The sequence below is a fragment of the Schistocerca nitens genome, chromosome 9, assembly GCF_023898315.1.
Source record: "Schistocerca nitens isolate TAMUIC-IGC-003100 chromosome 9, iqSchNite1.1, whole genome shotgun sequence".
In the NCBI taxonomy this organism is placed as follows: domain Eukaryota; kingdom Metazoa; phylum Arthropoda; class Insecta; order Orthoptera; family Acrididae; genus Schistocerca; species Schistocerca nitens.
Window position 1 is genome coordinate 55827297 of NC_064622.1, and position 14481 is coordinate 55841777.

The 14481-nt window shown below is 44.7% G+C and overlaps 1 protein-coding gene across 1 annotated transcript in view; it reads right to left on the reverse strand.

Annotated features, from left to right (window-relative positions):
* Nucleotides 1-810: 810 nt before the first annotated feature.
* Nucleotides 811-14481, reverse strand: part of LOC126203311 (alpha-tocopherol transfer protein-like) — a 175833-nt gene continuing 162162 nt past the window's right edge. The window contains exon 7 of the mRNA XM_049937577.1: nucleotides 811-1862. Coding sequence (XP_049793534.1) covers nucleotides 1705-1862 — 158 coding nt within the window. The 3' untranslated portion in view covers nucleotides 811-1704. The remainder of the gene's footprint in view (nucleotides 1863-14481) is intronic.

Consider the following 14481-nt stretch of genomic DNA (forward strand, 5'->3'; position numbering starts at 1 on the left):
ACTACATTTATCCAACTGAGACAAGAGTGTCAATGCCTTCATGGAAAAATGTTTGCCGTTGCCTACGGAATCACGATTGTATCTAGGCGTGCACTGTTTCGTCGAAAGCAAATTTACGGCCACGAATATTCTCCTTGGGGACTCCGAAAACACGGACATCGCATCGGGGAGAGATCGGGACTGTATGGGGGCTGCGTAAGGTATTCGCAGTGGAACTTCTGCAGTTTAGTCTGAACAACCTTGGGAACATATAGGATCTGGAAGAAGAGATGCACGCGTGTATACAATCATGGTTCCATAGACAACCGCAGAATTTTTTTTCAATGAAGGCATTGACTATTTTGCCTAACAGTGTAATAAATGTTAACAGTTATGGCGATTACTCTTAAAATAATAGATTAATTACTTTTTCCCAAGTGTTTTGTTTTCATTTGACTGCCCCTTGTACACTGACAACACTACTACACAAGACAAACACGTTTATAACATTTCATCCACATTAGTCTTTCATGAGGGGACTGAGTGATAAGCCGGGGATTCGAACACTGCTCCTTCCTAATGGGTTGCACTACCTCTCTTGCTAAATAATTTGCTGGATCATCGTAATCGTGTTGGCACAAGGAAACCTGTACGCTGTAGAAGTTAACAATCAATATTTAAAAGGAACGTGAGCACAATGGGTCTATACCCAAAGCGAAATTCGCTGGCAATTGGATACAGAGACTATTTTATTTAGAAACAGTTATCTTTATTGGTACCAAAAATTTTATACAGTTCAACTGTTAGATTTACAATGCCACATTTAAATACTTGAATATCTGTAATATGGTTTGGGGTTGTACATAATACATAATTAGTATGGATAAAGAGTTATGAAACAATAGATTACTGTAGTAATTACTAATGAAAACGTTTAGGAAATTGAAATGAATTGTTTTGAATTTCAGAAATGGTACAGAAGCGAACAGCACGTGCTGTAAAAAACTACAGAAAGTTACCTACATTTTAAACTAATTTTAGCGAACTGATAATCCTTATTGGTAATAAAATCGGAAACTATATGCTGTAAAAGACACACGGCGGGCGTGAAAAATCGAATGCTGCATCTCGTAGCAAACAAGACTGGACAGAATAGCGCCCATTTACTTATTTAGTAAGTAAAACATTAGAACAAAATGTTAAAAAATAATTAAGCGGCTATCAACACAAGTGAAATCAATTTCACACTCTTTTTCGACACCTGACTGACCTTTCTGAAATTATTTTACACCTAATAACTCTGAATGCTCTCCGAACATAATTATTAACGTTCATGCAAACTATACAGATACAGAAACTGACGCGTACGCGAAATGTTTTTAGAAGTATTATTGTGAAATATTCATTGCTTTTTCTGTGAGTATAATTATGTTGAGCTGGACTGTCGTTTCACTTTGAACTGGTATCTTAATATTTAGATTTTTCCATCGCTTTCTGCTATTCTTTCGTGAAAGAACATTTAAAGCTACAAGAAGTACAATACGAAGTAATCAAAAGTGCGACGTAGTTTGTCCAATTTTTTTCAGCTTTCAGGTAGATTGTTGGTATTCTGTCCTTAGGAGCTAGTAATGAATCCAGCACTACGAAAGTTTGTTGGGCCACGCACAGCTTCACAGGTACTGTGAAGATCAAGGTCGTTTCGGACGTTGGATCGTCTTCAGGAGGTCAGTCTACGGCGAGTTGCCTGAAGGAGCCGGCCATGTCGAAGACGTCGCGGCGCGCCTTGGAGCGGGCGGCGGTGGGGCGCAGCTTCTCGTCCACTCCGTACTTGCCGTCCTCCAGGAAAAAGTCCCGCCGGGACTCGAGGCGTTTGCGGAATCGCTCTGAAACACACAAATCAACTTTACTAAGCAGCAGCTACTGAGAGGCTAAGCGGTTTTCCTTTGTCTCGCTTATGAACACCAAGTTTTATAGCTTGCTACGAGGGGCGTTCAGTAAGTAATACAACACATCTTTTTCTCGGCAAATTTCGGTTGAAAAAATGTGAAATCCCGTTGTGGGATGTAGTGGAATATTCCAGTTTCCGCTCTTATCGTGTCATTAAGTTCCGACAGGTGGCGGCGCTATACGTGACCTTCAAAATTGCGTCTGTAACGGTGGTGCGATCCAACCAGAGAGCCTGTAAGTAGGCTGTTTAGGTTTTTATGTTGGTAACGCCACGTAGCGCTCTATATGAAAATCACTGACTGTGCTGTTGAAGTCTGTGGCTGGTCTGCATTGTTGCAGTATCGCTATTCTGGTCTTGGGCAGTTAGCTGTTAACAGCGCGTAGCGTTGCGCAGTTGGAGGTGAGCCGCTAGCAGTGGTGGATGTGGGGGAAGAGATGGAGTTTTGAGAGCGGACGATCAGAAATAATAAATTTGTAATATTGGATATCATGGACTGATATATATATATTATGACTTTTGAACACTATTAAGGTAAATACATTGTTTGTTCTCTATCAAAATCTTTCTTTTGCTAACTATGCCTATCAGCAGTTAGTGCCTTCAGTAGTTTGAATCTTTTATTTACCTGGCAGTAGTGGCGCTCGCTGTATTGCAGTAGTTCGAGTAACGAAGATTTTTGTGAGGTAAGTGATTTGTGAAAGGTATAGGTTAATGTTAGTCAGGGCCTTTCTCTGGTAGGGATTATTGAAAGTCAGACTGCGTTGCGCTAAAAAATATTGTGTGCCAGTTGAAGCACAGTCACGTATAATTTTTCTAAGGGGAAGTTTCAAGCCGTCATTGATCTTTTGGTGGAAAACCAGGGTATGGCAGATATTCATAGGCGCTTGCAGAATATCCACGGAGACCTGGCAGCGAACGGAAGCACAGTGAGTCGTTGGGCGAGGCGTCAGTCATCATCGCAACGAAAGTCGCGCAACCTGTCCCATTTCCCGCTTGCCGGCCGGCCGCACACAGTTCTAACTCCTGCGATGTTGGAACGTGAAGACGCAGTCATTCCAGGTGAGCAACGGATCACAATCCAACACCTTGCTGCACTACTAGACGTCTCTGTTGGTAGTGCTGATACACCAATCCATCAGGTGGGGTACCCAAAGGTGTGCGCCTGTTTGGTTCCTCACGGCCGAAGTCCAACGAAGGACCGTCTGTGTGGAATTACTTGCGCGTAACGAGGCTGACCGTGACTACACTACTGGCCATTAAAATTGCTACACCAAGAAGAAATGCAGATGATAAACGGGGATTCATTGGACAAACATATTATACTGGACCTGACATATTACACTTTCACGCACTTTGGGCGCATAGATCCTGAGAGATCAGTAGCCAGAACGAACACCTCTGGTCGTAATAACGGCCTTGATACGACTGGGCATTGAGTCAAACAGAGCTTGGATGGCGTTTACAGGTAAAGCTGCCCATGCAGCTTCAACACGATACCACAGTTCATCAAGAGCAGTTACTGGCGTATTGTGACGAGCCAGTTCCTCGGCCACCATTGACCAGACTTTTCAGTTGGTGCGAGATCTGGAGAATGTGCTGGCCAGGGCAGCAGTCTAACATTTTCTGTATCCAGAAATTCCCGTAAAGGACCTGCAACACGCAATCGTGCATTAGCCTGCTGAAAAGTAGGGTTTCGCAGGGATCGAATGAAGAGTAGAGTCACGGGTCGTAACACGTCTGAAATGTATCGTCCACTGTTCGAAGTGCCGTCAATGCGAACGAGAGGTGACCGAGACGTGTAACCAATGGCACCCCATACCATCACGCCGGGTGATACGCCAGTATGGCGATGACTAATACACGCTTCCAATGTGCGTTCATCGCGATGTCGCCGAACACGGATACGACCATCATGATGCTGTAAATAGAACCTGGGTTCATCCGAAAATGACAATTTGCCATTCGTGCACCCGGGTTCGTCGTTAAGTACACCATCGCAGGCGCTGCTGTCTGTGATGCAGCGTCAAGGGTAAACCGCAGCCATGGTCTCCGACCTGATAGTCCATGCTGCTGCAAACTTGGTCGAACTGTTCGTGCAGATGGTTGTTGTCTTGCTAACGTCCCCATCTGTTGACTCAGGGATCGACCCCCCGATTGAATATTCTGCTAACAGTCATTGGATCTCGACCAACGCGAGCACCAGTGTCGCGATACGATAAACCGCAATCGCGATAGGCTAGAATCCGACCTTTATCAAAGTCGGAAACGTGATGGTACGCATTTCTCCTCCTTACACGAGGCATCACAACAACGTTTCACCAGGCAACGCCGGTCAACTGCTGTTTGTGTATGAGAAATCGGTTGGAAACTTTCCTCATGTCAGCACGTTGTAGGTGTCGCCACCGGCGCCAACCTTGTGTGAATATTTTGATAAGCAAATCATTTGCATATCACAGCATCTTCTTCCTCTCAAATTTCGCGTCTGTAGCACGTCATCTTCGTGGTGTAGCACTTTTAATGGCCAGTAGTGTATTTTTTGTCGAAGATCGTCTTGATCAGTGGAATCACTTCGAATTGGAAACGAAAGGAGGATCTATGCAGTGGCGCCACACCATTTCCGAAGAAATAGTTCAAAGCTGCACATTCTGCCGGTAAAGTAATGGCGATAGTCTTCTGGAAGTTTAGAAGGGTTATTCGGTTTACTCTGTCCCTCATGGTGCAACGACCAGTTCGAAGTGTGTTGTACGACTCTCAGGAAATTGAAGGAAACACCTCAGCGTCTTCCTCGCCACAAAAACTCAGAAATACTATTTCGCCACGACAACGCAAGGCCTCACGCAAGTCTGAGCACCTGAGAGCAGCTCACGAAATTTCATTGTATTGGATTGTTCTCCCTCATCCATCCTACAGCCCGGATCACACACCGACCAACTTCCTTCTGTTTGCCCCAATGAAGGTGCGCTCCGCGGGAAGCACGGTGGCTCCGACTTCGACCAGTTACGGTGCTCCATGCGGGCATACGGGCCCTCCCCAGACAGCCGGCGTTAGGCTGTCGCATTCAACGGAAATTTTATTGAAAACTAGGGTTTCCTAGTCGAAAGAGTGGGGAATAATATGATTTACTGAAATCTTTAATAAAACCAACCTCCTTTCAGAAAAGAAAATGTGTTTCATTAATTATTAAACGACTTTCGTAGTTTTGGAAGATGTGCGTAAAACCTGCCATTTCTTTAATAATTTTTTCATAATGGGGGGGGGGGGCCACAGTCATATTTCTTAGAAGTCAGTACCGCCATTACACTTTATTTACAGTGTTACATTTACACTTACACAATCATTATTTCGGCTTCAAAGTGTGATTATCAAGTGTTTTAAGCGTTACAAATTGCCTAAGATGGCGTACTGTCGTATTAAAATGCTCTGTTAGACACATTGTCTAAGAGTCGATATTTCTGGCAGAGCCTACTGCTTTGATTCATTACTGAGTACACCATCTTGACTGAATCAGTCGACAATGTGTCTAATAGTGCATTTTAATACGACAGTATGCCATCTTATGCAGTTTATAACACTTAGAAGAGTTGATAATGGCACTTTGAAGCCGAAATCATGATTGTGTAAGTGTAAATGTAACACTAAATAAACAGCAGTCTAATGGCGGTACTGACTTCAAAGGTCTTATTTCTTTTTATTGGCTCAGAGACAAATGCTTTCGGCAAAACATGTACGATGGTGGAATTATATAGAAATGATGAAACTTGCTGCAGCTCAAAATTTTCTCTTGCAGCTGCGTGCAACTGTGATTAGAACTTAATTTTTGTAATGAAACAGGCAACTTCAGTTAAGTGAACGCAATACTTACGTTTTATTTGTGCCTACAGTTCTGAAGTATTTAACGAAACCTGTTTCTCTCATTTTAATGTAAGTTGCTGGATAAACTGGCTCACAAATTTCTAGCTCCCTATTACGAGTAGTTCAAGAGTAAATTGTATCTAAAATAGAGATGGGCAAAACTGTTCTTTTCAGAGATTGGATCAGAACTGTTCACTCCCTGAAATGAATTAGCTGTTTTTCATGACTCACCACTCATTTACAAAAGAAAATAAATGAAAGGCACATTGCCCTTTAAACTTGGTTTATTCCAGTACTATACCTGTATTTTGATCTTATTTGATCCTATTTTGAAGTAACATAGATAATGAGTAAGAATTATGTATTGTTTATTGAAATTTCTACGATATGACAAAGTTTTTGATTATTGATTTATTTTGCACTAGCGTGGTTTTTTGGGTGATCGGAAAATGTTGTAACTTGAGATTTACATTAACAATATATTTGGCTATAATGTATTAAAATTTCATTAACCTCATACAAATACATCGCAAGCCATATATTTTTCCTTTCGAAGACGCCTAAAATCGCAAAATCCGTACCAGAATAAGAAAAAAAAATATAAATTTGACTGTAAAACGAAAGTGCTGCATATAGCCTTACGCAGAATAAAACAAGGAAAATATTGGTGTATCACATTTTGCGATACGTTTATCGGTTCGCTCGTAATTAAAGCGTAAATTCGAGTGTCCATAATAAAAATACTATAGTAAGAGTAGTCATCAGGAACCTAATCTAATCAGTTTAAACAAATAAAAATTAAATAAAAACAATTGATGTATACATAACATAATAATGTAATATACATAGCGGTATTACTATGAAGAACAATATCCAGTGGGGACAAACTCCGATGCAGAGGCGCTGAGTCGAGCAGGTCGAGCCGCGAGCTGTATTACTGCGTGAGCTGAGACCGCAGAGACCAGAGTGACACCAGAGTCGCTTTGCTCGACGCTCTGGCTAGAGTCGAGACGGTGGGGTGAGCGTTGAGCGGGCGAGTTCCGAGGGTGGGGGGAGCTCACCCGCTCCGAGACAAATCGTCCGCTCCCTTGCGAGCAGGTTTTTGCAAGTAGTTCCTATGTTATCCGCTAGGTGGCTCTCTGTCCTGTTGCTGGCATCAACTGCCCAGAGGGCAGGACGTGCGACTGAAACGATCGCCGACAGAGTGCGATGCGAAGTTAAGCTGCGCCAGACACTGCACAGTGCACACGGCAGACGACGCACAGAGACGGCCCGGCATATGTGAAACACAAAATCCAATGGGGCACTGCACAATGCAGGCAGCCAAGGTAGAAGCAGGGCAGAGGCCGGCGCTGGCTGTGTTATGTGGCGTGCACTGTGGTCTGACCAGCAGAGGCGCTGCTGATATGCTCCGTCTCTCTCTCTCTCTCTCTCTCTCTCTCTCTCTCTCTCTCTCTCTCTGCCTGGGAAACGTTTGGAGCTACCGTTCTTTTTTTTCTGAATCACTGATTGTTCACTCCTTTGAAAGATTGAACTCTATGAATTAGTTCAAGAGCGGATCCCCCATCTCTAATCTAAAACACTGAATTTTGGGTAAAATAATATTGATAAGATTCGCTGATGACATTTCTATGTTCAGTGGAAGTGAAGATTTGACGGATCTCTTGAATGGAAAGAGCAGTGTAGTGAGTACAGAAGATGTAAAGAGTAAATCAGTAAACACGAGAGTAATGAGAAATATCAGAAGTAAGAACAGTGAGAAACTTAACATTAGAATTAATTATCACGAAGTAGATGAAGGTAAGTAGATCTGCTACCTAGTCATCAAAGTAACCCATTATTTACGGAAGAGGGACGACATATCTGGCCAAGAGAAGTCTAATAGTATCAAACGTGTGGCATTCTTTGAGGAAAACATTTATTACAATGTACGTTTGAAGTTTTGCTTTGTATGGCAATGAGACGTGAACTGTGAGAAAACCGCAACGAAAGAGATTAGAAGCATTTGAGATGTAGTGCTACAGAATAATGTTGAAAATCAGGTGGACTGGTAAGGTAAGGTTTGACGTGGTTCTCCGCATAATCGTCGAGGAAACGATTATATGCCTAATACTGGTGAGAAGAACTGAAAGGATGATAGGACATCTATTAACACATCATGGATAACTTCCAAGGTACTAAAAGGAACTGTAGAAGCTGAAAACTGTAGAGGGAGACTGGAATACATCCACAAATAATGGAGGACGTAGTTTGCAAGTGCTACTCTGAAATGAAGAGTTCAGCACAGGAGAGAAATTCGTAGCGACCAGCAAACGAGACGGAAAAAAAATGGTGAGCAGTTTTGTTTAACGTGGGCAACGTTAGGCGTGTGTTGGGAGTTCACAACTTCTTTAGAACACATGGGAATCAACATCCTATTTACATTCAACCGTCCGAGCTTTCAGGTTGCTTATTTTAATCTTTCGCACATCACGTAGCATTTTGAGTGTTAATATGAATATAAGGTGATTTTCTTTGCCTTTTGTATATCGACGGTCTTGTGAAGACATGTGTTCCACTGAATGGGATTCGTAAATACAGCACGAGACAGCAATTAGTTTCTGAGCAATTTATGTAAGTTTTTCACATAACTTGGAATTATTGCGAATTCGTTTACACGCCTCCAGTGTTTACTCAAACCTCTACATATTATCGAATGTATTACGTTTACTTTAACTGCATTTAAAGCCGAATTATGAGGGGATCATGTGTGTATTTTTGACTTACATTTACGTAGGAGAGTCATTCGGCCGTCTAGAAATACTGCGAGGTAAGGTTAGTTTAATTGTACGGCTGAACGGTGGTCGGCGGGTCCAGTAGAAGCGACGAGTACGGGTCAGCCGAGGTACAAAGGCGAACAGTGCGTGGCCAGAAATAAATTCCTAAATTCCAGAGCAGGGAGGATTTGGACAACGGTTTCCCGCATGCCCAGAGTGCAGGAGACTTACCAGACATGGCTGAGTTTTAAGCAGTCTGAACATGGCGGGTTACACATCCAGAAAATTCTATGGGAAGTCACAGATGTGTAATAAAGCAAATGTGAATACATCTGTGACCTCAGAAGAACGAGGCAACGTAATAATATTTTCAGTATTGTAAAAGCTAAGACATAATATTTTACAGTGACTAATTATATTCACAATGAGCATTAGAACTTTTAAAATGCTTCAGGCGATTTCAACAAACAATTTCATGAAAGTATTGCACTACACGGAAGCACCAAAGAAACTTGTGTAGCCGTGAGTATTCAAATACAGGGTATGTAAACAGGCAGAATACGGCACTGCGGTCGGCAACGCGTATACAAGACAAGTGTCAGGCGCAGTAGTTATATCAGTTACTCTTGCTACGGTAGCAGGTTATCAAGAAGTGAGTTTGAACGTGGTGTTACACACTCCTGGAAATTGAAATAAGAACACCGTGAATTCATTGTCCCAGGAAGGGGAAACTTTATTGACACATTCCTGGGGTCAGATACATCACATGATCACACTGACAGAACCACAGGCACATAGACACAGGCAACAGAGCATGCACAATGTCGGCACTAGTACAGTGTATAGCCACCTTTCGCAGCAATGCAGGCTGCTATTCTCCCATGGAGACGATCGTAGAGATGCTGGATGTAGTCCTGTGGAACGGCTTGCCATGCCATTTCCACCTGGCGCCTCAGTTGGACCAGCGTTCGTGCTGGACGTGCAGACCGCGTGAGACGACGCTTCATCCAGTCCCAAACATGCTCAATGGGGGACAGATCCGGAGATCTTGCTGGCCAGGATAGTTGACTTACACCTTCTAGAGCACGTTGGGTGGCACGGGATACATGCGGACGTGCATTGTCCTGTTGGAACAGCAAGTTCCCTTGCCGGTCTAGGAATGGTAGAACGATGGGTTCGATGACGGTTTGGATGTACCGTGCACTATTCAGTGTCCCCTCGACGATCGCCAGTGGTGTACGGCCAGTGTAGGAGTTCGCTCCCCACACCACGATGCCGGGTGTTGGCCCTGTGTGCCTCGGTCGTATGCAGTCCTGATTGTGGCGCTCACCTGCACGGCGCCAAACACGCATACGACCATCATTGGCACCAAGGTAGAAGCGACTCATCGCTGAAGACGACACGTCTCCATTCGTCCCTCCATTCACGCCTGTCGCGACACCACTGGAGGCGGGCTGCACGATGTTGGGGCGTGAGCGGAAGACGGCCTAACGGTGTGCGGGACCGTAGCCCAGCTTCATGGAGACGGTTGCGAATGGTCCTCGCCGATACCCCAGGAGCAACAGTGTCCCTAATTTGCTGGGAAGTGGCGGTGCGGTCCCCTACGGCACTGCGTAGGATCCTACGGTCTTGGCGTGCATCCGTGCGTCGCTGCGGTCCGGTCCCAGGTCGACGGGCACGTGCACCTTCCGCCGACCACTGGCGACAACATCGATGTACTGTGGAGACCTCACGCCCCACGTGTTGAGCAATTCGGCGGTACGTCCACCCGGCCTCCCGCATGCCCACTATACGCCCTCGCTCAAAGTCCGTCAACTGCACATACGGTTCACGTCCACGCTGTCGCGGCATGCTACCAGTGTTAAAGAGTGCGATGGAGCTCCGTATGCCACGGCAAACTGGTTGACACTGACGGCGGCGGTGCACAAATGCTGCGCAGCTAGCGCCATTCGACGGCCAACACCGCGGTTCCTGGTGTGTCCGCTGTGCCGTGCGTGTGATCATTGCTTGTACAGCCCTCTCGCAGTGTCCGGAGCAAGTATGGTGGGTCTGACACACCGGTGTCAATGTGTTCTTTTTTCCATTTCCAGGAGTGTATTTGTAGCACGAGCGATAGTACACAGCATCTCCGAGGTAGCGATTAAGTGGGGATTGTCCTGTACAACCATTTCACGAGTGTACGTTGAATATCAGGAATCAGGTATAACATCAAATCTGACATCTTTGCGGACGGAAAAAGATCCTGTAACAACGGGAGCAACGACGACTTAAGAGAATGGTTCAGTGTGACAGAAGTGCAACCCTTCCGCAAATTGCTGCAGATTTCAGTGCTGGGCCATCAAAAAATGTCAGCGTGCGAACAATTCAACGAAACATCATCGCCGGCCGGAGTGGCCGTGCGGTTCTAGGCGCTACAGTCTATAGCCGAGCGACCGCTACGGTCGCAGGTTCGAATCCTGCCTCGGCCATGGATGTGTGTGATGTCCTTAGGTTAGTTAGGTTTAATTAGTTCTAAGTTCTAGGCGACTGATGACCTCAGATGTTAAGTCGCATAGTGCTCAGAGCCATTTGAACCATTTTTGAAACATGATCGATTTGGGTTTTCGGAGCAGAAGGCCCACTCGTGTACCCTTGATGACTCCACGACAACGTTTTACGCCTAGCCTGGGCCCGTCAGCACCATCACTGGACCGTCGGGGATTGGAAACATGTTGCCTGGCCGGACAAGTCTCGTTTCAAATTGTGTCGAGCGGATGGACGTGTACGGGTATGGAGACAACCACATGAATCCATGCACCCTGCATGTCAGCAGGGGACTGTTAAAGCTGTTTGAGACTAATGGTGTGGGGCGTGTCCAGTGGGAGTGATATGGGACCCCTCACACGTCTAGATACGACTCTGATGGGGAAATGTACTTTAGTATCCTTTCTGATCACCTGCATCCATTCAAATCCATTGTGCATTGCGACGGACTTGGGCCATCCCAGCAGGACAATGCGACAGTCCTCAAGTCCAGAATTGCTAGGAAGTGGCTCGAGGAACACTTCTGAATTTGAACACTTCCGCTGGCCACCGAACTCCCCAGACATGAACATTATTGAGCATATCTGGGATGGCTTGCAACGTGGTTCAGAAGAGATCTCCAACCCCTCCTATTCTTACGGATTTATGGACAGTCCTGCAGGATTCATGGTGTCAGTGCCATCCAGCACTACCTCAGACTTCAGTCGAGTCCATGCCACGTCGTGTTGCGGTACTTCTGAGTGCTCGTGGAGACCGTCCACGATATTGGGCAGGTTTACCAGTTTCTTTTGCTTTTCAGTGTATATCGTAATGGAGTGGCCCCGTACTTATCGTGACTTATCACGTGGATGCTGTGCCGCAACGTACTATTTATCTGGGCAGTATTCTTTCTTGGTGGTCGGTGAAGACACGATCCACTTTCGAAAGAAGCGCCTTCTGCGTCGGGTTTGAGATAGTTAAGAAAGTGGCGTACCTGGTGTATTCTGTTTCATAAATTACGAGTACCACACTTCATAACGATGTGGAACGTGTCAGTTTAACGAAAATTCCTTTACATGCCATAATTCAACGGCACTTTTCTTTAAATCATGTGATTACTAATTTATATCTAAATGTGTATCTATTCAGAAGGAATTGTCATTCATAAATTCTTTTAAGTCATTGAAAAGGGTTAAAAATATACTTCCAGCAAGCAGACGGAAGCAATTATTTGAACAAGATATTTTAACATTTTGTTGTCACGTAACATGAGTCGGCATTCACAAGAACGTTGGTTTATTTATGAATGAAATATATTTATTGTAAACGGTATGAGTACCGTGGAATGTTTGTGACGTACTTTCTATTAAATATGGTTATAAAACTTTACTGTAGCACAGAAACTGGTGAAGTCGAGTGAAATCATGTCTGTGGAACATCGGAACTATGTATTTTGGTGGTGATGGTCTTCAGCCAATGGAGAAGTAGACAGTGACGGAACACTATTTGAATCAAGTAGAGGCGACACTTTTAGAGTGGTGCATACAAGCCAATGGTAGGAACACTTTACCTCGAGTTTCGGAAGGAGGGAGACCTGCCGGAGGTAACTTGAGAGGCTCCCTCGAGTAGGTGGTAACTTCTGGGTGGTAAACGGCCGCTCTCGAGAGGTCAATGTTCTCCAGTGCAGAACTTTTTGGCTTTGATTGTGGAACAGACTAGAGAGAGTTTGAGTTCGTGCTCTTTATCTCTCGTGTGTTGATGGAAAGATTGTCGTGCTGAACTCTCAATAATTTTGATCTGGCAAATGTTTGCTGTCTTCGAATCACGAGATGGACTCAGCTTTTAGCAAGCCTTGGATGAATATTAAGTTTGGCATTCTGCTACCTTTCTTGTAATGCGCTTAATGCAACTTTTCTGCTTTTTTTGTAAGGTTATCTTTCTATCTTATAAATGGTGATCATAGGACAACTTTACGTTTGCATGACAAGGGTCACTTGAATAAACATTATTGAACCTAATCCTCTAGTGTCGCCTACATCAGTTTCTGACATCATAATGGAATCCTTTTTATTAACTAATCATTTATCTTATTTAATATTTTTGATTACTTTATTAATTCATAATTCTAGCCAGTGCATAGACCACTTGACTGCAAGATCACAGTACGTATTATTTGCAGCAACTTTAGCCGCAGATTATAAAAGGAAGCGTGTACGGCTCGACGTACGACTTCAACAGTCCATCCTAAACAGAGCTGTGCACAGCCAAATTAACTAAGGTTCAACTAACTGCAGGTGAAATCGCGAAGTCAAAGACTATCCCGAAAAATAAAACGTCTGTTATTGATTTTCAGACTTATCATTCAACACTTCTACGTTCTGGATCATGCGTCCTACGGGAAGACGCCACTTTCGTTTCGAATATCACGGTTCCAGAAAATGTCGAGCATCTCTATTTCCGATCACGTAATGAGATGATCGCCTCGACAACACGGGCCAGCGGTCACACGCTCTTTAGTTTACACAAAGCATTCTGTGTGACGCTGTTGGCGTAGGCACCCGAACATCATCCTTTCGATATAAGAACGTAGGCTTCCGCGGCCGGTGTCATGGTGATTAAAATTCTTCTGGGTATTATGCCTCGTCATTGCTAAAAACTAACAATAATGAACTAAAACCGACGTTTCGGCCGAATTGCAACGGCCTTCCTCAAGGCACGAATGGTTTGGCATGGGGATAGGTGTTTCTTTTTATTACAGACTATCGATGTCTGACGTCACTGTTGTAGAACTTTTAATTGGCCCTCTAATATGATTGGCAAGTCATGACGTAAGGGAAGACGGAAGGAGAGACGGAAGGAAAGAGGGTTTTCGTGGATGTCCATGTCGTCAAGGATTGGTAGCTGTCCGCCAATCAGCGTTTGGGTTCTTGTTGGCAAGATTTCCTCCTGGTGTGCGCGGAAGTGGACTGACAGTGGCTCTACAGCTGTTTGTGCAGATACGTCCGTGTCCCGTGTAGCTTTTGCCCCGCGTTGGACCGGGATGGCCGGGAGTTTGTAGCCATCTTCTTTGTTGATGTTGTCAGGCTGCTTAATAATTTCGATCGCCTCCCGTATTTTGCGTTCTCGCATCCACGATTCTTTCGCCAGTACTCGGGCTTCCTGGAACCTGATAGGTTGTCCACAGCCGCGGTCGTGTTCCGCTGTCGCCGATCTATTATGTTGTTGTAGTGGTACATAGTGTTCGTGATCTACTACTCGTAACCCTGTTTCTCTTATGTAGGCAGCTACACACACACACACACACACACACACACACACACACACACACACACACACACACACACAGTAGTTCGTAAACATTATTAAGCAGCCTGACAGCATCAGCAGAGAAGATGGCTACAAACTTCCGACGTCCTGGCTCCCGGCCACCCCAGTCCAACGCGG